Genomic DNA, 24,018 nt, shown 5'->3' on the forward strand with positions numbered 1-24,018 from the left:
GCCTCGGCACTGAGTATGGGGAGATGCTGGCTTGGCGCCTGTGGCCATCGGGGCTCTGGCGGGACCAGGGAGGGGTTACCTCTGGTGGAACAACGTTTCTGGGGGAGAACTCACCTGCACCACAGAGCAGTAGGCGTCGAGTACCCGGCCTTCGCTCTTCGAGAGCGAGCGCAGCACGTCCAGGGCCAGGACATTGGTGGTTCCCTCCCAGATGGTCAGCACCTGTGAAACGGGAGGGAAATCGGCCATTTTGATTTGTCCAAGAGCAGGGGTGGGGCGCTTACCCACAGGAAAATCAGTCGGGGTGGATGTGTGTGGGGGGGAGAGCACACGAGAGAGAGAAGCAAAAAAACAAACCAACCCCTCATTGACGTGGACCCCGATAAGAGAAAGACGCTCCTCACGTTCCCCTCACACACGAGAGCCTAGGAAGGCCCAGGCTGGTAGATTTTGTGCGCCTCCGCCCCCCGACACTACAGTAGGACAGGGTGGAGGCTGGAGTGCCAGCATGCGCTCCCCAATGCTGGGGGGGAGCCCTAAGTCTTGGGGGTTGGATCAGGACAAGCTGGGTGCTGTGTTTCCAAGGCCGGGAGAGAGGAAGGCTACAAGGGACAGACGAGGCTGAGAGGTCGGTGGGGGCCCACGGCTGGGAGAGAGGAAGGCTACGGGGGGGGCAGACGAGGCCGAGAGGTCAGCGGGGGCCCACAGCCGGGAGAGAGGAAGGCTACGGGGGGGGCAGACGAGGCTGAGAGGTCAGCGGGGGCCCACGGCCGGGAGAGAGGAAGGCTACGGGGAGCAGACGAGGCCGAGAGGTCGGCGGGGGCCCACGGCCGGGAGAGAGGAAGGCTACGGGGAGCAGACGAGGCCGAGAGGTCGGCGGGGGCCCACGGCCGGGAGAGAGGAAGGCTACGGGGAGCAGACGAAGCCGAGAGGTAGGCGGGTGCCCACGGCCGGGAGAGAGGAAGGCAACGGGGAGCAGACGAGGCCGAGAGGTCGGCGGGGGCCCACGGCCGGGAGAGAGGAAGGCTACGGGGAGCAGACGAAGCCGAGAGGTAGGCGGGGGCCCACGGCCGGGAGAGAGGAAGGCTACGGGGGGCAGACGAAGCCGAGAGGTTGGCGGGGGTACGGGAGGCCGGGCCTGGCGATGGGAGCCCGGAGGAGGGCAAACAGGCGGTGGTAGGCAGCCCAACAGCGCCCTCCAGCAGGAGACAGGCCAGGGCATACCCGAGGGGGCCCCCCACCCCAGAGAAGAACCTCCGGGCCTTGCGGGCACGTTCTTACCTGGGCGTCTCGAAGGGCAACCGGCAAGCCCGTGTCCTCCATGTAGCCCTGCCCTCCGAAACTCTCCAGCCCCTCCGAAATGACGGCGACAGCCTGCCAAGCACAGAGCCCCCACCTCCAGTGTGAACCCAGCCGGAGAAGCGAACTGCCGGGCGGCGGGGAAGGCTGAATTGGGCCGTGCCGACTCCCGGAGGCAGGTTCCTACGTGCCCTACGGGAACGGATCTAGGGCAGCTGTTCAAACCAGGGCCAGCCGGATACAAAGAGCTTCCAGGTGGCGCATCGACTCCTACATCCCCCAGACGGGCGAATCAACCCGCCTGCGGCTTCTCTTCTACCCCGCCGTACCTGCTTTCCCGTGTAGAGCTTCGCAACCGGCATGAGCAGCCGGAGAAGATGCAGGTCCCGTTCGCTGGCCAGCTTGGTTTCCTCTAAGCCCAGCAGCCTGGCCGTCTCCATGAGCAAGAGAAAGGCCCCTCGGGTTTCCACCTGCAGGGAGAGACGCAGGAAGTGCTGTCGGGACGATCGCTCGGCGCACGCCCCCCGGCCAGTTGCGAAACCACGCTCCAGTGGGGGAGGAACGGTGCCGTTTCTTTAGGCTCCGGCAGATCCTAGCTCAGTGTTTCTTAAATTGTGTTCAGTGTGCAGCGGAGAACAATAGAATTCAAAATGGCCGCCCTTAAAGGAGCAGGCAACTTTTTTTTTTTTTTTTTTTTTTGGAGGGGGGGGCGCACCAAAATTCCTTGGTGTTGCTCCTAAAAAGAAATTATTGTTTGGCGTTTCTCAGTCTTAAAAAGTTGAAGAAACATTGCCCACACCCCGACCCCGTTCTCGGCTGTGCCCCGACCCCGTTCTCGGCTGTGCCCCGACCCCGTTCTCGGCTGTGCCCCGACAGCCTCCCACAACTATACACAAGGTGTCCTGCCAAAGATTTGTGTGGAGTAGGCGGGGGATGAAAAGGAAACTTGCCCGACTTCCGGGCTGCTCCTGAGAGCGGCCGGACGGGAATTCAGCAGCGCGCTGAGCCGTCTGGGTCCGGACAGGAGCGAGGAAGCCTTACCTCCAGCCGGGCCAAGGTCTGCATGTGCAGGGGGTGGTCCTTGAGGAGTTTCCCAAAGGCGAGCCGCTTGCCGGCGTACTCCCTGGCCAGGCTGATCACCCTGGGGAGGGAAAGGCAGGAGAGGAAGGAGGATTAGCGGCTGTAACCGTTCCGTTCCCGTCCCCACCAAACCTGCCCCCTTCGAGCTAGGCTCAGATCGGCCCTGCCGAATAACCCCGCCCGGCCGCCAGGGGACAAACACAAATCTCGACAGGGGCATGAGCCGTCGTGGGCGCTTCCTCAGATGAGCCGCAAAGGGGGCCCTAGAATCGGTAACCGCCTCTTTGCCGGTGCGCGTCACCTCCTCATGCCGGCCACCGCAGAGATGACGTTGTGCAGCCTCGTGATGGTCAGCATGTCGGCAATGGAAGCCACGCCCCGGCCCTCGGCAGAGATCTGAAAGCATCCAAGAACGGAGGCTAGCGTCACGCCCCACCCCGGGGAGCGGAGTATGCGAAGGGGGTGGCAGAACCGGACGCCCCACGCCATCTCCGTCCCCCGTGTGCGCCCGTCAGCCCCGCCCCCAGGGTAAGGGAGAGTGGCACGAGACGGCGGCGGGTTGTGTAGCGGGGAGCAGAGCTGCCTCGCAAGCAGCCGACCTGGGTTCAATTCCCACCCAATGCAGAGCAGGGATGTTAAATATCGGTTAACCGAATAGTCGAGGAACCTCATGAATACTTAGTGGTTAGTCGACTATTCAATAGTCCCCCGGGAATGGGGCCGTTCCGCAAAGAGCTGATACTCCCCCCGCGAAGAGCTGATATTCCCCCGCCCCCTCTGAAAGAGCCAGAGCCGCGGCGTCCCCTGCAGACTTCAAAATGTCCGCCTTAAAAGGGCAATGCCAGCACTGCTCTTAAAAGGGCAATTTTTTTTTTTTTTGCTTGACGAAATGTGGCAGCCAGGGTGTTTTGTTGTTGTTGAACAACTCTCCCCCCCCCCCCCCCCCCTTGGCTCTTTGTGCTGTATCCACCACTGCTTTGGCTCTTTGTCTGTAACAGGTTGGCCACCCCTGGACTACGCTATTACATCCCAAAAGCAGGGCTGTGGTTTTTTAAGGGTGTTACGAGGAGGAAGGAGAAAAATTCGGTTCTCCGAGGACAGGACAAGAAGCAACGGGCTTAAATTGCAGCAAGGGAGGTTTAGGTTGGACATTCGGAAAAACTTCCAAAGAATCAGGGTGGTGAAACACTGGAATAAGTTGCCGAGGGAGGTTGTAGAACCTCCATCCCTGGAAATATCGAAGAGCAGGTTGGATCGACATCGATCAGGATGGGAATTGGTCGTGCCGGCAGGGACGGGAACAGGACTCGGTGACCTCTTGAGGTCTCTCCCAGTTCTGGGAGATCTCCTGCGTACCCGGTGTGCCTTGCATCCGTCCAGCAGTAGTTCGGCTGTCGGCACCTGCCTCGTCCCCAGCTTCTCCTTGAGCCGTTGCACTTCAATGCCGTTCAGCTTCCCCTCCTGATCTCGGACCTCTAGGTAGAAGAGGGACAGGCCCCGGGAGCCCTAAGGGGGACACGGCGGAGAGACGCTGGAGACCCCTTCAATGCGGGCTGAATGGGGGACGGTCGGCTCCGGGGAAGAAAACCGTTTCTCTGCCACCTCCCCGGGCTCCAGGGGGAAACTAACCTCTTCCACCCGCCCCTGAGCATCCACGATCCTTGCCAGGGTCAGCGACACGTCGGAGTCCGTGGCCGAAGTGAACCACTTGAAGCCGGAGAGGGAATACGTGCCATCGGGCTGCTCCCTGGCCACTGTTTCTGTGCCGCTGGCTGCAAGGAAGGGACACACGAGATCTTGCTGAGACTGGCAACGCGAGCTCGAGGCCAGTACTGAAGGAAGGGCTCGGAGGATCGGATTTATTACGGGCGAGCGTCAGACCGTCTAGGTGGGGTCAGGCGCACGGTTTCCCTTGGTTTTAATCCGCCTCCCGGTTCTGCAAACAGCCCCCAAGTGTTGGACAGACGCTTTCGTCCCCGCGACACCTACCGACGTCAGAGCCGCCTCTGCGTTCCGTCATCCACTGGCCAGACGTCCAGAACGTGCCGGGGTCCCGGGACGTCAGGCGGCCAAACGCGTCGGCCAGGAACCCAGAAATACCCAGAGACTGGGGAGAGGAGAGAAAGATCCAAGCAGGCCAGCTAGACGTTTCGCTGACCACGTCAGTTGTTCTCTGAGGTAGCTGAGATCAGAGGCAGGACAACCCGCCAGGCTGGTACAGGACGAACGTAAGAACATCAGACCAACGGTCCATCCAGCCCCGTGTCCTGTCAGCCGACAGTGGCCAATACCAGATGCCCCAGAGGGAGGGATCACAACAGGTAATTCTCACACGATCCCTCTCCTGTTACCCATTTCCAGACACCATTCCTACCCGTCCTGTCTACTAGCCATTGCTGGACGTAACCTCTACGAATCTATCTAGCTCTTTTTTGAACTCTGGTCTTCACCACACCCTCCGGCGAGGAGTTCCACAGGTTGGCCGTGCGCAAGAAAAGCATCCTTTGGTTTGTTTGCTGCCTAGTCATTTCATTGAGTAACTGCCCTAGTTCTTACGTGATGGGAACAAGTCAGTAACTTTTCCGTATTCACTTTTTCCACTCCGGTCGTGAATATATAGACCTCAATCCTACCCCCCACCAGACCTCTATGATGTCAGGTGGTACGGAGAATCTTCTTGCCACGTAACTAGGTGGTGGGTCTTGCTTGTGTGTCCAGATTCGGGACTGGGAAACAGGTTTTTTCCCCACCTCTCTGTGCACCACCAGGGCATCTCCCCCCGAATCGATCCCAGCATCTCGGTGTCTCCCGGCCTCTCCCCGCGAGACACAATGTAGGGCTGAAACGCGTTCGTCTTGCCCAAGTCAAGTCTCGAGGGGACACAAAGGCCTTCACAAACAGCCGAGGCTCGCCCGGGCACCTGTCCCTGGTTGAGATGGGTTCAGGATATTGACAGAGTCCCTACCCTGGTCTCTGTGTCTGGTGAGTCCTGGAGTCCATCCACAACACACAGCGAACTGGAGGGATTTGCTTCCAGGGTAGATTCTCCCTTGCAAACCCAGCTCCTTGGCACGGGAACCTCGTCTACCGTACGCAGATCGAGGGTCTGACCCCAGCTTCTAGCACCCCCTTTGGCGCAGAGTCGGGAATTTGCGGCCTTGCGGCGAAAATGCCAGGAACGCCACGTCTGGGAAATATTTATTAGCATTCCAGTAACAGCTAGAGGCTTTGCTAGCAGAGCTGGTCAAAAGGACCATAGAGAAGTCCTCCAAGAGGCTAGAGAGGCTCTGGAGGACCAACTAATTGGGCCAGGAGGGACTATAAGACTAGCAACAACTCAGTTACAGCCCAGCCCCGGAAGGGAGAAGATCACGGGTAGGTGGGTGGTAGAATCCCACGGGTGGGATCCCACGTCCTCGCCACAACACCGTGCCGTCCGTCCGTGACCGCAGAGCCCTGCAATCCGACAGCCAGGGCCGGGGCGCGATTCGCCGCCTTCTCACCTCAATGACTTTAGCCGCTCCGTCCGTCATGGCGAGCGGGCAGGTGAAAAGGCCGGCGGAGGGGGCGTACAAGTACAGCTTCGCGACCTGGTGCACGCGGCTGCCAACGAAAGAAACCAGGATAGAACCTTTTTCCACCCAAGATCCCTTTTTAGATGTCACGATAAGCCAAGATCTACCAGGTGTCTGGTTTCCGCCCGGACAGTCCAATAATTACGTCTTCTGTCCGGTTTCTCGGATGGAAGGCTGCGTCTGGTTGGGGGAGCAATTTAAAGGCACAGTGATTTTTTTTGGTTTTTTTTGCTCAACAACTTTGGCTCCCTGGGGTTTTTTTTTGCTCAACCAATTTTTTTCCCGCCTTGTTTGGGATTTTTTTTGTGACTGTATCCGGCAACCCTAAACCTATCCCTTCCCCAAGACTCCACCCCTTCCTTGAGGCCCCACCCTCTCCATCTCTTGCTACACTGCCGCTTTTTTCCGATCCTTCCGTCGGAAGAGGTTTTTCCCGTCTAGACTAGGCCAAATGTCGGAAAAACCCCTTCTTTCGGAAGGCCTCTTATTCCTCGTGGAACAAGGAATACAGGGGCTGCCGAAAGAGCATTTGCTCGCTCTTCCGCTAAGAAAAGCGGAAGAGCAAACACGTCCCTGGATGCGGAAGAGTTTTTCCAGGATAGCTCTGGTATCCCGGAAAAACTCTTGGGCTGTGTCTAGACTGGCAAGTTTTTCCGCAAAAGCAGTTGCTTTTGCGCAAAAACTTGCCAGCTGTCTACACTGGCCGCTTGATTTTGCGCAAAAGCACTGACGATCTGTTGTCCGAAATCAGTGCTTCTTGCGCAAATGCCTGGACGTTCCCGTTGCCTTTTCCGGAAATGTTTTTGCGCCAGAGGGCCAGTGTAGACAGCTGAAAACTGTTTTGCGCAAAAAAGCCCCGATGGCGAAAATGGCGGTCGGGGTTTTCTTGCGCAAAAAGTGGAAAAGCGTCCGTGCCAATCTAGACGCTCTCTTCCGCAAATGCTTTTAACGGAAAAACTTTTCCGTTAAAAGCATTTGCGGAAAATCGTGCCAGTCTAGATGAAGCCTTGTGGTCTAGCCGGACCCTCATTGGGTTGAGACAGGAGGTGCAGGCTCTGGGGTAGGAGTGAGGGATTTGGGCGTGGGAAGGGGTAGGAGGTGGAATCTGGATGAAGGAGGAGGTGGAGAAAGGGATGCTGGCTCGGGAAGGAGGATGCAGGCTGGGAAATGTTGGGGTTAGGAGGAGGGTTGGGGCTGTGAGGGTGCAGGCATTTGGGTTGGGGTGCGTGAGGGGCTCAGGGCAGGGCGCTGAGGAGTATGATGGGCCCAGGACACAGATTTGTTGTGGCGGAAGACGGGATGTGGGGGTGCAGGAGTTTGAGGATGTGGGGCTCAGGATAGGGGGTTCCAGTGTATGATAGGCTCAGATGTGGGGGGTACAGGAGTGTGATGCTGCTGCGACCAGATGGGGGCTTGGCCCCAATTGTGGGCTTACTGGTTGGGCTTCATTTTTAAATAAAATACTATGCCAACCACAAAATGGATCAGCGTTGTCTTTATTTACGAGAGGGGCAGGGAACCGGGTTTGAATTAGGGGTCACTGACTTGCAGAAAAGTCCTCTGGGGCCACACAAGTGAGATGCAAAAAAAAACTACCCCTCCAAACCCCCAACGCCCCCCAAGCCTCACTAATGTGGCCCCAACTGGGCTGGTGGAGGCAGGGGACAGGGTGCTGGTGGGGGCAGGGGACAGGGTGCTGGTGGGGGCAGGGGCAGGGGACAGGGTGCTGGTGGGGGCAGGGGACAGGGTGCTGGTGGGGGCAGGGGCAGGGGACAGGGTGCTGGTGGGGGCAGGGGGACAGGGTGCTGGTGGGGGCAGGGGACAGGGTGCTGGTGGGGGCAGGGGCAGGGGACAGGGTGCTGGTGGGGGCAGGGGCAGGGGACAGGGTGCTGGTGGGGGCAGGGGGACAGGGTGCTGGTGGGGGCTGGGGCAGGGGACAGGGTGCTGATGGGGGCAGGGGACAGGGTGCTGGTGGAGGCTGGGGTAGGGGACAGGGTGCTGATGGGGGCAGGGGAACAGGGTGCTGGTGGGGGCAGGGAACAGGGTGCTGATGGATGCTAAAGCAGGGGACAGGGTGCTGAGGCAGAGTGCTGGTGGGGGCAGGAGGCAGGGTGCTGGTGGGTACTGGGACAGGGAGTCCCTGGTGCACACTTCCTTCCAGGACTCCTTCCCCCCCACAGGAAGCCAGCAGGTAGAAGGAAGTTCCCAGCATGCCACAGACCTGGCCTTTCAGGTATGGCTCCAGGTGTCTGGGGGAGGGAGGAGCAGCATGCGCACATCCTGAAACCCCACAAGTGGTGCACAGCTTTGGGACTGCCCCCACCCCACCCCACAGGAAGCTGGCGCTACCTCCTTCGTCACTGGAGGTAGTCTCAGTGGGGGCTTCTTGAGGGTGGGGGGGGAGCCGAACGCCTCGCAATCGACTGGTTGATCCCTCCCAATCAACCCATCAATCGCGATCGACCAGTCGGTGACCACGGCCCTAGGCTGACCTCCAGCTGGAGTATCTCCTCTCGTAGGCTTCAGCCACCAGCCCCTCCTCCGCCGCGATCGCCTTCATCCTCTTCCAGGCGGGGCACGTGATGATGCGGTCCACGCGACGCCCCCAGGCGTCGTAGGGCTGCAGCGCGGGAGGGTTCAACTCGCACTCCCGCCCTAGAGCGTCAATCTCGGCCGTCACACGGGCTCCAAACCGCTCCAGATCCGAGCTCACCTGCTCCAGCACCTGCAAGGGAGCCCGCGGGAGAAGTCAGAGGATGGAACGGGCCCCGGAGGGCACCGCCCGTCTCTTTACCGACCCCACCCCCTCCAGCCTCTCTGTCGGGGGAATCTCGACTGAGTTGGGACAGTGGCTGCTCTCCATGTCGCGCTGCCTCCAGGTTTTCCCCTCCTTTGGCAAAACAGCCCACCCTGGCCGCTCCCCTGGGATTTCCAGAAGACAGCCAGGCCCTGAGAGAGGCGCTCATATCCCACCGACGGGGACTCGAGAGAGAAACGACAACAGCCGTGTGTGCGTGCGAGAGAGAAACGACAACAGCTGTGTGTATGGGAGAGAGAGAAAGAGAAATGACAACAGCCGTGTGTGAGAGAGAGAGAGAAATGACAACAGCCGTGTGTGTGAGATGACAACAGGGAGGGTGTGTGTGAGATGACAACGGAGGTTGTGTGCGTGTGAGAGGGGACAACAGGGAGGGTGTGTGCGTGTGAGAGAGGACAACAGGGAGGGTGTGTGCGTGTGAGAGAGGACAACAGGGAGGGTGTGTGCGTGTGAGAGAGGACAACAGGGAGGGTGTGTGCGTGTGAGAGAGGACAACAGGGAGGGTGTGTGCGTGTGAGAGAGAGAGTGTATCACAGGGAGGTGTGTGTGTGTGAGAGAGAGAAAGATGACAACAGGGAGGGGGGGTGTGGGAGAGAGAGAGAATGACAGGGAGGTTGTGTGTGCGTGTGTGAGAGATGAAAACAGGCAGGGTGTGTGTGTGCGTGAGATGACAACAGGGAGGTGTGTGTGTGTGAGAGAGAGATCACAACACGGAGAGTGTGTGTGTGATGACAAGGAGTGGGGGTGTGTGTGACAGACAATCACAGGGAGGTTGTGTGCGTGTGTGTGATGACAACAGGAAGGGTGTGTGCGTGTAAGAGATGACAACAGGGAAGGTGTGTGCGTGAGAGAGAGAGGGTATCACAGGGAGGTGTGTGTGTGTGTGAGAGAAAGATGACAACAGGGAGGGTGTGCGTGTGTGAGATGACAACAGAGAGGGTGTTAGTGACAGAGATGACAACAGGGAGGTATGTGTGTGCATGAGAGATGACGACAGGGAGGGTGTGTGTGTGTGTGTTTGCATGTGAGAGAGAGAGAGAATCACAGGGAGGCTGTGTGTGTGTGTGTGTGTGTATGTGATGACAACAGGGAGGTTGTGTGTGTGAGAGAGATGACATCAAGGAGTGTGTGTGTGTGAGATGACAACAGAGAGAGTGTGTGTGAGAGAGAGAGACAGAGAAAGAGTATCACAGGGAGGTGTGTGTATATGTATATGTGATGACAACAGGGAGGTTGTGTGTGTGTGTGTGTATGTGATGATAACAGAGAGGATGTGTGTGTGTGTGCGTGTGCGTGTGTGTGTGAGAGAGAGAGAGAGAGAGAGATGACAACAGGGAGGGTGTGTGTGTGTGTGTACGTGATGACCACAGGGAGGTTGTGTGTGTGTGTGTACGTGATGACCACAGGGAGGTTGTGTGTGTGTGTGTGTGTGTGTGTGTGTGTGTGTGTGTGTGTACGTGATGACAACAGGGAGGTTGTGTGTGTACGTGATAACAGGGAGGTTGTGTGTGTGTATGTGTGCATGATAACAGGGAGATTTTCTGTGCGTGTGTGTGTGTGAGATGACAACAGGGAAGGGGTGTGTGTGTGAGAGAGAGAAAGAATCACAGGGAGGTGTGTGCGTGTGTGTATGTGTGTATGTGATGACAACAGGGAGGGTGTGTCTGAGTGTGTGATGACAACAGGGAGGGTGTGTCTGTGTGAGAGAAAATCACAGGGAGAGGGAGGTGTGTGTGTGTATGTGTGTATGTGATGACAACAGGGAGGTTGTGTGTGTGTGAGAGATGAGCACAGGGAGGGTGTGTGCTTGAGAGAGAGAGAATCACAAGGTGTGTGTGTGTGTGTGTGTGTGTGTGTGTGAGAGACAGATGACAACGGAGGAGGTGTGTGTGAGAGAGAAAGAATCACAGGGAGGTGTGTGTGTGTGTGTGTGTGTGATGACAACAGTGAGGGTGTGTGTGTGTGAGAGAGAGAGAGAGAGAGTATCATAGGGAGGGTGTGTGTATGTGATGACAACATGGAGGTTGTGTGTGTGTGTGTGTGTGTGTGAGAGATGACAACAGGGATGGTGCGTGTGTGTGTGTGAGAGAGATGACAACAGGGATGGTGCGTGTGTGAGAGAGAGAGATGACAACAGGGAGGGTGTGTGTGTGAGAGAGAGAGAGAGAGTATCATAGGGAGGTGTGTGTGTGTGTGTGTGTGTGTGTGTGAGATGACAACAGGGAGGAGGTGTGTGTGTGAGAGAATCACAGGGAGGTTGTGTGTTTGCGTGAGATGACAACAGGGAGGGTGTGAGTGTGTGTGTGTGTGATAACAGGGTGTGTGTGTGTGTGAGAGATAACAGGCAGTGTGTGTGTTTGTGTGTGATATGACAACAGGGAGGATGTGCGTGTGTGTGTGAGATGAAAACAGGGATGGTGTGTGTGTGTGAGAGAGAGAAAATCAGAGGTAGGGTTAAGTGTGTGTGTATATGTGTATGTGATGACAACAGGGAGGTTGTGTGTGTGAGAGATGAACACAGGGAGGGTGTGTGCTTGAGAGAGAGAGAATCACAAGGAGGTTGTGTGTGTGTGTGTGTGCTGACAACGGGGGGCGTGTGTGTGAGATGACAACAGGGAGGGGGTGTGTGTATGTGTGTGAGATGACAACAAGGAGGGTGTGTGAGTGAGAATCACAGGGAGGTTGTGTGTGTGTGTGTGACATGACAACAAGGAGGGTGTGTGTGTGTGTGTGTATGTGTGTGTGATGACACCAGGGAGGGTGTGTGTGTGTGTGTGTATGATGACACCAGGGAGGGGGTGTGTGTGTGTGTGTGTGTGTGAGTGTGAGAGATGAAAAAAGGGAGGGTGCGTGTGTGTGTGAGATGACAACAGGGAGGGTGTGTTTATGTGAGAGAGAGATGACAACAGGGAGGGTGTGCGTGTGTGAGAGAGAGATGACAACAGGGAGGGTGTGCGTGTGTGTGAGAGAGATGACAACAGGGAGGGTGTGCGTGTGTGTGAGAGAGATGACAACAGGGAGGGTGTGCGTGTGTGTGAGAGAGATGACAACAGGGAGGGTGTGCGTGTGTGTGAGATGACAACAGGGAGGAGGTGTGTGAGAGAGTATCACAGGAAGGGTCTGTGTTTGAGAGAGAGAGAGAGAGAATCACAAGGAGGTTGTGTGTGTGTCTGTGTGAGAGAATCACAGGGAGGGTGTGTGTGTGTGATGACAACAGTGAGGGTGTGTGTGTGTGAGAGAGAGAGAGACAGAGAGAGAGAGTATCATAGGGAGGGTGTGTGTATGTGATGACAACATGGAGGTTGTGTGTGTGTGTGTGTGTGTGTGTGTGTGTGTGTGTGTGTGTGTGTGTGTGAGAGATGACAACAGGGATGGTGCGTGTGTGTGAGAGATGACAACGGGTGTGTGTGTGTGAGAGAGAGAGAGAGTATCATAGGGAGGTGTGTGTGTGTGTATGTGATAACAACATGGAGGTTGTGTGTGTCTGTGTGTGTTTGTGAGAGAGAGAATCACACGGAGGTTGTGTGTTTGCGTGAGATGACAACAGGGAGGGTGTGAGTGTGTGTGTGTGTGTGATGACAACAGGGTGTGTGTGTGTGAGAGAGTTGACAACAGGCAGTGTGTGTGTTTGTGTGTGATATGACAACAGGGAGGATGTGCGTGTGTGTGTGAGATGACAACAGGGGGGGGGTGTGTGAGAAAATCACAGGGAGGTTGTGTGTGTGGGTGAGATGACAACAGTGAGGTTGTGTGTGTGTGTTCGTGTGTGTGTGAGATGACAACAGGGACAGTGTGTGTGTATGTGAGTGAGATGACAACAAGGAGGGGGTGTGTGTGTATGTGTGTGTGAGAGAGAATCACAGGGAAGTTGTGAGTGTGTGTGTGCGTGTGTGTGTGTAAGATGACAACAGGGAGGGTGTGTGTGTGTGAGAGAAATGACAACAGGGTGTGTGTGTGTGCGAGATGACAATAGGTAGGTTTGTGTGTGTGAGATCACAACAGGAAGGGTGTGCGTGTTTGTGTGATGACAACAGGGAGGGTGTGCGTGTGTGTGTGAGATGACAACAGGGAGGGTGTGCGTGTGTGTGTGAGAGAGAGAATCACAGGGAGGGGTGTGTGTGTGTGTGTGTGTGTGTGTGTGTGAGAGAGATGACAACAGGGAGGATGGGTGGGTGTGAGAGAATCACAGGGAGGTTGTGTGTGTGTGTGTCATGACAACAGGGAGGGTGTGAGTGTGTGTGATGACAACAGGGAGGGGTGTGTGTGTGTGCGAGAATCACAGAGAGGGGTGTGTGTGTGTGTGTGTGTGTGTGAGAGAGAGAGAGAGAGATGACAACAGGGAGGGTGTGTGTGTGAGATCACAACAGGGAGGGTGTGTGTGTGTGTGCTGACAACAATGAGTGGGATGTGTGTGTGAGACAGAGAGAGAATCACAGGGAGGTTGTGTGCGTGTGTGTGTGAGATGACAACAGGGAGGGTGTGCGTGTGTGAGATGACAACAGGGAGGTTGTGTGTGTGAGAGATGAACACAGGGAGGGTGTGTGTTTGAGAGAGAGAGAGAGAGAGAGAGAGAGAGAGAATCACAAGGAGGGTGTGTGTGTGGGTGAGAGATGACAACAAGGAGGGTTTGTGTGTGTGAGAGAGAATCACAGGGAGGTTGTGTGTGTATGTGTGTGTGATGAGAACAGGGAGTGTGTGTGTGTGTGAGAGATGACAACAGGGAGTGTGTGTGTGCGTGTGTGTTAGTGAGAGATGACAACAGGGAGGTATGTGTGTGCGTGAGATGACAACAGGGAGGGTGTGTGTGAGAGACAGAGAGAATCACAGGGAGGTGTGTGTGTGTGTGTGTGTGTGTGTGTGAGTTGACAATAGGGAGGGTGTAAGAGAGAGAGAGAGAGAATGAATCACAAGGAGGTTGTGTGTGTGTGTGTTTGTGAATGAGAGAGAGAGAAAGAATTACAGGGAGGGTGTGTGTGTGTGATGACAACAGGGAGGGTGTGTGTGTGTGTGAGAGAGAGAGAGAGAAAGAATATCACAGGGAGGTTGTGTGTGTGAGAGAGAGATGACAACAGGTACGTGTGTGTGTGTGTTTGTGTGTTTGTGTGTGTGAGACAGAGATGACGTCAGGGAGGTGTGTGTGTGTGTGTGAGATAGATGACAACAGGGAGGTATGTGTGTGCATGAGAGATGACAACAGGGAGGGGTGTGTGTGTGTGTTAGTGAGAGAGATGACAACAGGGAGGTATGTGTGTGCGTGAGATGACAACAGGGAGGGTGTGTGTGAGAGACAGAGAGAATCACAGGGAAGTGTGTGTGTGTGTGTGTGTGTGTGTGAGTTGACAATAGGGAGGGTGTAAGAGAGAGAGAGAGAGAATGAATCACAAGGAGGTTGTGTGTGTGTGTGTTTGTGAATGAGAGAGAGAGAAAGAATTACAGGGAGGGTGTGTGTGTGTGATGACAACAGGGAGGGTGTGTGTGTGTGTGAGAGAGAGAGAGAGAAAGAATATCACAGGGAGGTTGTGTGTGTGAGAGAGAGATGACAACAGGTACGTGTGTGTGTGTGTTTGTGTGTGTGAGACAGAGATGACGTCAGGGAGGTGTGTGTGTGTGTGTGAGATAGATGACAACAGGGAGGTATGTGTGTGCATGAGAGATGACAACAGGGAGGGGTGTGTGTGTGTGTTAGTGAGAGAGATGACAACAGGGAGGTGTGTGTGTCTGTGTGTGAGAGAGATGACAACAGGGAGGTGTGTGTGTCTGTGTGTGAGAGAGATGACAACAGGGAGGTGTGTGTGTCTGTGTGTGAGAGAGATGACAACAGGGAGGTGTGTGTTTCTGTGTTTGAGAGCGAGATGACAACAAGGAGGGTGTGTGTGTGTGTGTGTGTGATGAGAACAGGGAGGTTGTGTGTGCGTGTTTGTGTGTGTGTGTGTGAGAGAGAAAGAGAGAGAATCACAGGGAGGTGGTGAGGTTGAGTGTGAGAGAGATAGAGAGAGAGAGAGAGAGAGAATTACAGGGAGGGTGTGTTTGTGTGTGTGTGATGACAACAGGGAGTGTGTGTGTGTGTGTGTGTGTGATGACAACAGGGAGTGTGTGTGTGTGTGTGTGTGTGATGACAACAGGGAGGGTGTGTGTGTGTGTGTGTGTGTGTGTGTATGTGATGAGAACAAGGAGGTTGTGTGTGTGTGTTTGTGTGTGTGATACAGAGATGACGTCAGGGAGGTGTGTGTGTGTGAGAGATGACAACAGGGAGGTATGTGTGTGCATGAGAGATGACAACAGGGAGGGGTGTGTGTGTGTGTTAGTGAGAGAGATGACAACAGGGAGGTGTGTGTTTCTGTGTTTGAGAGCGAGATGACAACAAGGAGGGTGTGTGTGTGTGTGATGAGAACAGGGAGGTTGTGTGTGCGTGTTTGTGTGTGTGTGTGTGTGTGTGTGAGAGAGAGAAAGAGAGAATCACAGGGAGGTGGTGAGGTTGAGTGTGAGAGAGAGATAGAGAGAGAGAGAGAATTACAGGGTGGGTGTGTGTGTGTGTGTGTGATGACAACAGGGAGGGTGTGTGTGTGTGTGTGTGTGTGTGTGATGACAACAGGGAGGGTGTGTGTGTGTGTGTGTGTGTGTGATGACAACAGGGAGGGTGTGTGTGTGTGTGTGTGTGATGACAACAGGGAGGGTGTGTGTGTGTGTGTGTGTGTGTGATGACAACAGGGAGGGTGTGTGTGTGTGTGTGTGTGTGTGTGATGACAACAGGGAGGGTGTGTGTGTGTGTGTGTGTGATGACAACAGGGAGGGTGTCTGTGTGTGTGTGTGATGACAACAGGGAGGGTGTGTGTGTGTGATGACAACAGGGAGGATGTGTGTGTGTGTGTGTATGTGATGAGAACAAGGAGGTTGTGTGTGTGTGTTTGTGTGTGCGTGCACACAAATGCCCCCACGGGTATCATGGCGCCCGCAGGCACCGTGTTGGGGATCACCGCCATAGGTCATGCCCTCCAGCCCCCGAATCATTTTGGCCGCCCTGCGCCGGACCCCCTCCAGCGGATCCCCAACCTTTCTATACCGGGGGGCCCCGAATCGTTTTTCGTCATAACTTCCGCCCAAACGGCGCGCCGGGAATCCAGCTGGACGTGAACACGGTTCCGCAATAACGGGGATCGGCGACGCCCGGGGTTTTCGCTCTGCGGCGTCGAGGCCACGCCGAGAGCCACCGGACGGAACGGGAATCGCCGGATCCGATACGCCACAGCCTAGCCCAACCTCATTCCAGCCCCTCTCCCCGCGCAAAGGTGCCGCACACACGACAAACAAACAAACCGCACACACGACACACACGGCTCAAACCTGGGGGGGCAGGTGTGTCCTCAAGTAACGCTGCAGGAAAGCGTCGTCCACGTAGGGGTTTCCAAGCCTCGGTTGCTCTTGGAAGAAGGTCCCAATTGCCGTTTTGGCAAAGGCTAACGTCGGCTCTTGCAAGGGGCGGGGATGCCCCGGCTCCGGTTTCTGACTCTGAACCGTCGACATCTTGATTCCTCGACCGGTGAGTTTTGGGCACGGGGGCCGGCCGCCGGGGTGCCACGTCGGGAAGAGACGGGCAAGTGGGCACGGAGGCCGGCCGCCAGGGTGCCACATCGGGAAGAGACGGGCACGTCTGACCCTGGAAAACATAACCGGGGGTTTGACTGGGCGCCAGGGCTCGCTCCACGGCTAATTGCGACAGCTCACACACGGAAACTCGGCTGTTTTCCCCTCCCTCCGGGGCTGGGTTTCCCTGCAAGACCGCAGGGAGGGAGGAGAGCAAAGCACCAATAGGAACACAGGCCCTCCCCCAAAATCCACACAACCACACGTGCAAACAGCAGTCCCCGTAAGAGGCCCCAAGCAGTGCTATCGATCCGGTTTTTCTGCTAGCAGCCGGACGGGAGAGATCATAAAATACTAAGACTAGAAGAGACCTCAAGAGGTCATCGAGTCGAGTCCCTGCCCCCATAGCAGGATCAAACACGGTCTAAGACCATCCTTGATGGACATTTATCTAACCGACTCTTAAATATCTCCAAAGATTTATCTAACCGACTCTTAAATATCTCCAAATACTCTTAAATATCTCGAAAGATGTATCTAACCGACTCTTAAATATCTCCAAATACTCTTAAATATCTCCAAAGATTTATCTAACCGACTCTTAAATATCTCCAAAGATGGAGATTCCACGACCTCCCTGGGCAATTTATTCCCGTGTTTCACCCCCCTGAGAGTTCAGAACTTTCTCCGAACGTCCAGCCTCAACCTCCCTTGCCGCCGATGCTTTTTCGAGCGGGGATTAAGTGAATACGGCGGACCGCTGCGGCCGCCTCATCTCCAAACAGATCTCTCGGCACTAGAAAAATTCCGAAAAGGGCAATCAAAACGATTGGGGGTTTGGAATGGGTCCCGTACGAAGAGGGATGAAAAAGACGGGAACTTTTCAGCTTAGAAAAGAGGAGACTTAGGGTGTGTCTAGACTACAGGGTTTTGTCGACAAAAGTGGACTTTTGTCGACAAAACTATACCTGCGTCCACACTGCCGCTGAGTACTGTCAATATAACGTCGAGAGAACTCAGTAGTTTTGTCGACGTACGTAAACCTCATTCGACGAGGAATAACGCCTTTTGTCGACAGAGTTCTGTCGACAGAAGGCATTATTGCATCTACACTGACCTTTGCGTCCACACTGTTATGTCGACAAAGCGGCTAGCTTTGGCGACAGAACTGGCTGCAGTCTAGACGCGCTGTGTCGACAGTATCTGTTGACAAAACTTCTGTCGACCAAACCCTGTAGTCTAGACGTACCCTATCTGTCGACAAAACGTCTGTCGACCAAACCCTGTAGTCTAGACGTACCCTGTCGACAAAACTTCTGTTGACAAAACCCTGTAGTCTAGCCGTACCCTATCTGTCGACAAAACTTCTGTCGACAAAACCCTGTAGTCTAGACGTACCCTATCTGTCGACAAAACTGTCGCCCAAACCCTGTAGTCTAGACGTACCCTATCTGTCGACAAAACGTCTGTCGACCAAACCCTGTAGTATAGACGTACCCTATCTGTTGACAAAACGTCTGTCGACCAAACCCTGTAGTCTAGACGTACCCTATCTGTCGACAAAACGTCTGTCGACCAAACCCTGTAGTCTAGACGTACCCTATCTGTTGACAAAACGTCTGTCGACCAAACCCTGTAGTCTAGACGTACCCTATCTGTCGACAAAACGTCTGTCGACCAAACCCTGTAGTCTAGACGTACCCTATCTGTCGACAAAACGTCTGTCGACCAAACCCTGTAGTCTAGACGTACCCTAAGTGGGGAGAGGATAGAAATCGACGAAATCACGGCAGCTATGGAGAAAGTGAAGGAGGAAAAGTTACGTACTTTCGGGGCCGGCCTTAGACTAGCTGCCAGCAACTGGCGTCCTAGGCGAACGGTGCAATCGGCGCCCCCGCCCACCGACTCCAAGGGCAGCTATAGACTGAGGTTTTTAATTCTGTGGCTGGGGGGGTAGGGGGCTAGGGAGAGGGAACGGGGTGCCAATGGGGGGAGAGAGTCCCCTGTACCTCCTCCCCGGATTCCCCTCCCAAAGGGAAGCCGACACGTGCCTCTTAGAACATAAGAGCGGCCATATTGGGTCAGACCAAAGGTCCATCTAGCTCTGTATCCCGTCTGCCGACAGCGGCCAACACCAGGTGCCCCAGAGGGGGTGGAGCGAAGACAACGATCAAGCGATTTGTGTCCTGCCATCCATCTCCTGCAGCGAGGAGTTCCACTGGTTGGAAAAAACACCCTTTTGTTTGGGTTCAGCCTATTCATTTCATTGGCTGATGCCTGATGCCGCCCCCCCCCTCCCCGTGCCGACTCTCCTAGGACTTACCCGTCTCCTGCGCCGCAGGGAAGCCGTGCTCCAGGTAAGGCACCGGAAGGGGAAGTGGCGCCCCACGTCACTTGGCGCCCACTTGGTTTCCCTATGGGCACGGGCCGCCCCTGCGTACCTTTCCCCGGAACGGAAGAACGCGGGGCGCTGAAAGGAACGACGCAGGGAGCCAGGGGCGGAGAAAACGAATAGGAGACGGCGCGCTCACGTCGGGGCAGGCGTGGGAAAAAGCGAATACGGAAACGTCAGGGACTTATTCCCACGGCGGAAAAACGAGGGGTCACCCCCTGGAATGAACAGGCAGCAGGTTTCAAACAAACCAGCGGGCGGGGAGCTGTGCATGGGGCGAAGTGGAGGGGGAGAGGGTGGCGGGGCTGTGCATGAGGGGAGGCGGGGGGAGCTCGCGGGGCGGTTCCAGGGTGGGAGGGGGCTGTGCACGGGGCGGGGGGGGAGGGGGAGAGGCGGGGGGGCTCGCGGGGCGATTCCAGGGTGGGAGGGGGTTGTGCACGGGGCGGGGGGGGAGGGGGAGAGGCGGGGGGGGGCTCGCGGGGCGGTTCCAGGGTGGGAGGGGGCTGTGCACGGGGCGGGGGGGGGAGGGGGAGAGGCGGGGGGGCTCGCGGGGCGGTTCCAGGGTGGGAGGGGGTTGTGCACGGGGCGGGGGGGGAGGGGGAGAGGCGGGGGGGGGCTCGCGGGGCGGTTCCAGGGTGGGAGGGGGCTGTGCACGGGGCGGGGGGGGGGAGGGGGAGAGGCGGGGGGCTCGCGGGGCGGTTCCAGGGTGGGAGGGGGCTGTGCACGGGGCGGGGGGGGGAGGGGGAGAGGCGGGGGGGGCTCGCGGGGCGGGGAGCCGGGGGGGGGGGCTGTGCACGGGGCGGGGGGGCTCGCGGGGCGGGGAGCCGGGGGGGGGGGCTGTGCACGGGGCGGGGGGGGAGGGGGGAGAGGTGGGGGGCCTCGCGGGGCGGGGAGCCGGGGGGGGGCTGTGCACGGGGCGGGGGGGGGAGGGGCGGGGGGGGCTCGCGGGGGCGGGGAGCCGGGCGGGGGGGGCTGTGCACGGGGCGGGGGGGGGGGAGGGGGAGGGGGCGGGGGGGCTCGCGGGGCGGGGAGCCGGGGGGGCTGTGCACGGGGCGGGGGGGTGAGGGGGAGGGGCGGGGGGGCGGGGAGGCGGGGGGGCTGTGCACGGGGCGGGGGGGCGGGGAGCCGGGGGGCTGTGCACGAGGGGCGGGGGGGGCCGGGCGCAGACGCTGCTGCAGGCGGCACGAGCGCGGCGCAGGGCGGGGCCGAGCGGCCGGGCCGGCTCCGGGGGGCGGGGCCCAGAGCAGGGGGCGGGGCGCGCGGGCTCTTCTCTCTTCTCTCGCGCGCTTGGTCCGGCGGCGCGGCGCGAGGCTCCCTGGGCTGAGGTAGCGGCGGGGGGGAGGGGCCGGGCCCGTCGAGCCCCCGCGCGCCCCCCCCGGGCGGGCGTCTCCTCGGCCCCCATTGGCTCCGCCCCTTCACCCCCCCCCCCCCGCGGCGTCTCCTCGGCCCCCATTGGCTCCGCCCCTTCCCCCCCCGCGGTGTCTCCTCAGCCCCCATTGGCTCCGCCCCTTCCCCCCCCCCCCGCGGTGTCTCCTCAGCCCCCATTGGCTCCGCCCCTTCCCCCCCCCCCGCGGTGTGTCTCCTCAGCCCCCCATTGGCTCCGCCCCTTCCCCCCCCCGCGGTGTCTCCTCAGCCCCCATTGGCTCCGCCCCTTCCCCCGCCCCCGCGGTGTCTCCTCAGCCCCCATTGGCTCCGCCCCTTCCCCCCCCCGCGGCGTCTCCTCAGCCCCCATTGGCTCCGCCCCTTCCCCCCCCCGCGGTGTCTCCTCAGCCCCCATTGGCTCCGCCCCTTCCCCCCCCCCGCGGTGTCTCCTCAGCCCCCATTGGCTCCGCCCCTTCCCCCCCCCCGCGGTGTCTCCTCAGCCCCCATTGGCTCCGCCCCTTCCCCCCCCGCGGTGTCTCCTCAGCCCCCATTGGCTCCGCCCCTTCCCCCCCCCCCGCGGCGTCTCCTCAGCCCCCATTGGCTCCGCCCCTTCCCCCCCCCCGCGGCGTCTCCTCAGCCCCCATTGGCTCCGCCCCTTCCCCCCCGCGGCGTCTCCTCAGCCCCCATTGGCTCCGCCCCTTCCCCACCCGCGGCGTCTCCTCGGCCCCCATTGGCTCCGCCCCTTCCCCCCCGCGGTGTCTCCTCGGCCCCCATTGGCTCCGCCCCCCCCCCCGCGGCGTCTCCTCGGCCCCCATTGGCTCCGCCCCTTCCCCCCCGCGGTGTCTCCTCGCCCCCATTGGCTCCGCCCCTTCCCCCCCGCGGTGTCTCCTCGCCCCCATTGGCTCCGCCCCTTCCCCCCCCACGGTGTCTCCTCAGCCCCCATTGGCTCCGCCCCTTCCCCCCCCGCGGTGTCCTCTTCGCCCCCATTGGCTCCGCCCCTTCCCCCCCCCCCCCGCGGTGTCTCCTCAGCCCCCATTGGCTCCGCCCCTTCCCCCCCCCGCGGTGTCTCCTCAGCCCCCATTGGCTCCGCCCCTTAGGGGCGGTGTCTCCTCCGCTACCCCCTCACACCCCAGCGCCTGGGGGGCCAGGCTAGTAGATTTTCTGCGCTCCAGCCCCACAGTGGGGCAGCCGGGGGGGGGGAGGAGGCTCCCCAGTGGGGTATGAGCCCCAGGGGCCGGATCTGGACAAGCCGGGGGCCTGAGGTTCCCCCCCCGATTGAAAGCGCTAGTGGCCAGTTTGCCCTCGCTACGTACGTGTTGCCCGGGGGCCACGTTTTATGACCGGGCAGAATCTGGCCCCGTGTCTTCATGCTCCGAGCGACTTTACACACCTCCCCCGCGTCCCGACATTACCAGCGGTGCCCAAAAAAAGGACACGACTAAGCGTCGACATTCCCAAGCTGTCGGCGTGGCCTGCCTCAGTTTCCCTATCTGGGAACAAGGATTCTCTTCCTTTGGGGAATGGCATGAGCGGGGGTTTCTCGGTGGCTGTGAGAATTTCGACGTGGTTCCGGAGGAAGGATTGGATCCAAACAAATTCAGCCCGGTGTTTCCAGTGGGTCTCTCGTCAAGATCACGTTTTTGCTGTCAGCGTCTTTTTCGAAAGCACAACGCCCTTCGGCGTTAAACCGGCCCGCGAGCGATTGGCTCGGCATTTCTGAGCAGCGGCTCTGTTCTGCGCCCCAGCCTGAGGATCGAAACCACCACTGCCGAAGCGACGGAGGGCCAAGTTGTCAGTTGATGTCAATTGGCCTAGTGCCATTGCGGTCTCTGGCCCACAACCATTTCCATCTGTTGTGGGTCCGGCCCTGAATTTTCAGGACGATTGACAGTTTGTTTCTAGAAAGAAATACGTTAAAAAACGCTTTAAAAAGACAATCTAAACACACAGCAACAGAGTCAAAATAACGGGTTCAGCGACCAATTTCAGAGAAAGAGTGGATGGTGAACAGCTAGCAACTACGTTTAATCGGACTTAGCCATCCACTCTTTCTCCGAAATTGGTCGCTGAACACGATATTTTGACTCTGTTACTGTGCGTTTAGAAAGACTATCTTTTTAAAACATTTGTTTCTAGAAAAAAATGTTAAAAAACGTTTTAAAAAGAATCTTTCTAAACGCACAGTAACAGAGTCAAAATATCGTGTTCAGCGCCCAATTTCGGAGACAGAGTAGATGGCTAAGTACGATTTACAGCGACCAATTTCGGAGACAGAATGGATGGTTAAGAACGATTAAAGGTAGTTGCTAACTGTTAACCATCCACTCTGTCTCCAAAATTGGTTGCTGAACCCGTTATTTTGACTCTGTTGATGTGCGTTTAGAAAGATTGTCTTTTTAAAACGGTTTTTAACATATTTTTTCTAGAAACAAACGTTTTAAAAAGAATCTTTCTAAACGCACAGTATCAGAGTCAAAATATCGTGTTCAGCACCCAATTTCGGAGACAGAGTATATGGCTAAGTACGATTTACAGTGACCAATTTCAGAGACAGAGTGGATGGCTAAGAACGATTAAAGGTAGTTGCTAACTTAACCATCCACTCTGTCTCCGTAATTGGTCGCTGAACACGTTATTTTGACTCTGATACTGTGCGTTTAGAAAGATCATCGTTTTAAAACGTTTTTTAACTTTTTTTTTCTAGAAACAAACATTTTAAAAAGACAGTCTTTCTAAACGCACGGCAACAGAGTCAAAATAACGGGTTCAGCGACCAATTTCGGAGAAAGAGTGGATGGCTAAATACGATGAAAGGTAGTTGCTAACTGTTAACCATCCACTTTTTCTCTGAAATTGGCTGCTGAACATGTTATTTTGACACTTTTGGTGCGCATTTAGAAAGATTGTCTTTTTTAAAAGTTTATATATATATATTTGGTCTTTTCCCCTCCACGCACACAGTGAAATTGCTCCCCCCCCCACACACACTCTAGGGATGCTGCCCTCTGCCCCAGGTCTGGGGCTGATGTCCCTCCGGTTCTGGGGCTGCTGCCCTCCTCCCAACTCCGGGGCTGATGTCTCAAAATTGGTTCCCCAGAGCCCCAATTGGACCCCGAGAGCCCTAGCTGAGCCACTAATTAGCTTTTAGTAGTGCCTGATTATAGGCATTTGCTGGACTCTTCTGTTAAGCGTGTCACATAAACTGCAACGACAAGATCCTTTCCCTATGATAGCAAAAAAAGTACTAGCTATGTTAATTTCTTCAAGTAATATATAAGGGTATGTCTAGACCACATGGAGCCGTCGACAGAGCCATGTAGATGAGGTTTCTAGACATAGGGAAATGAAGTGGCGTTTTAAATAATCGCCGCTTCATTTACATCAAAATGGCTGCCGCGCTGTGTCGATCAGCTGTTTGGCCGCACAGCGCGGTAGTCTGGACACTCCACAGTCGACAAGAGAAGCCCTTGTTGACTGTCCCGTTATGCCTCGTGGAATGAGGTTTACCAGGACGGTCGACCGCAGAGCGCTGTGCCGCCAAACAGCTGATCGGCACATCACAGTGGCCATTTTGATGTAAATGAAGCGGCGATTATTTAAATCGCTGCTTCATTTCCCTTTTTCGAGTACACTAATCTGCATGGCTCCGTCGACGGAGCCATGTAGTTTAGACGTACCCTGCGAGAAAAGTATTTCCAATAAAATATGCTATGTTAATATAATTGACATAAATCATTCATCACACCTTTTGCTGTATTTTCCCCGGGCGACGCTGGGTATTTCTGCTAGTAATTACTAAAATAAACGATGTCTAACATCCCTCACCTTGCTTTAGGGTAGGAGAGGAAGAAGCTGCCTACCTTTGATGGTCCTACCTCTTACTGTTTAGGATCAGGGCAGGGACTCCAGAC

General features: G+C 56.9%; 2 protein-coding genes across 16 annotated transcripts in view; one reads left to right on the forward strand and one right to left on the reverse strand.

Moving 5' to 3' along the window:
• Window positions 1–18,810, reverse strand: part of LOC102444267 (acyl-CoA dehydrogenase family member 11-like) — a 42,789-nt gene extending 23,979 nt beyond the window's left edge. For 4 of the 7 annotated variants that reach the window (XR_012899646.1, XM_075917031.1, XM_075917030.1 and 1 more), the window contains exons 1-11: window positions 16,114–16,521; window positions 8,447–8,679; window positions 5,883–5,982; window positions 4,369–4,486; window positions 4,009–4,151; window positions 3,736–3,885; window positions 2,681–2,775; window positions 2,341–2,440; window positions 1,629–1,769; window positions 1,282–1,374; window positions 115–222 (exon numbers count right to left, since the gene is read on the reverse strand). Coding sequence is in view for 6 of the 7 variants with exons in the window: in XM_075917031.1 (XP_075773146.1) it covers window positions 115–222; window positions 1,282–1,374; window positions 1,629–1,769; window positions 2,341–2,440; window positions 2,681–2,775; window positions 3,736–3,885; window positions 4,009–4,151; window positions 4,369–4,486; window positions 5,883–5,982; window positions 8,447–8,679; window positions 16,114–16,437 (1,605 nt within the window). In the remaining variant the exon portion in view is untranslated. Of the gene's footprint in view, window positions 1–114; window positions 223–1,281; window positions 1,375–1,628; window positions 1,770–2,340; window positions 2,441–2,680; window positions 2,776–3,735; window positions 3,886–4,008; window positions 4,152–4,368; window positions 4,487–5,882; window positions 5,983–8,446; window positions 8,680–16,113; window positions 16,524–18,676 lie in introns of those variants that run through there. The other 3 variants (XM_075917032.1, XM_075917033.1, XM_075917034.1) reach the window with 3 other exon arrangements.
• A 35-nt stretch (window positions 18,811–18,845) lies between these two features.
• HORMAD2 (HORMA domain containing 2) overlaps window positions 18,846–24,018 on the forward strand; it is a 60,316-nt gene continuing 55,143 nt past the window's right edge. For 2 of the 9 annotated variants that reach the window (XM_075917043.1, XM_075917041.1), the window contains exon 1: window positions 19,893–20,070. The gene's annotated coding sequence lies outside the window, so the exon portion shown is untranslated. Of the gene's footprint in view, window positions 18,984–19,891; window positions 20,071–21,206; window positions 21,899–22,896; window positions 22,922–24,018 lie in introns of those variants that run through there. The other 7 variants (XM_075917039.1, XM_075917035.1, XM_075917040.1 and 4 more) reach the window with 7 other exon arrangements.

This window comes from Pelodiscus sinensis, unplaced genomic scaffold, assembly GCF_049634645.1.
Source record: "Pelodiscus sinensis isolate JC-2024 unplaced genomic scaffold, ASM4963464v1 ctg67, whole genome shotgun sequence".
In the NCBI taxonomy this organism is placed as follows: domain Eukaryota; kingdom Metazoa; phylum Chordata; order Testudines; family Trionychidae; genus Pelodiscus; species Pelodiscus sinensis.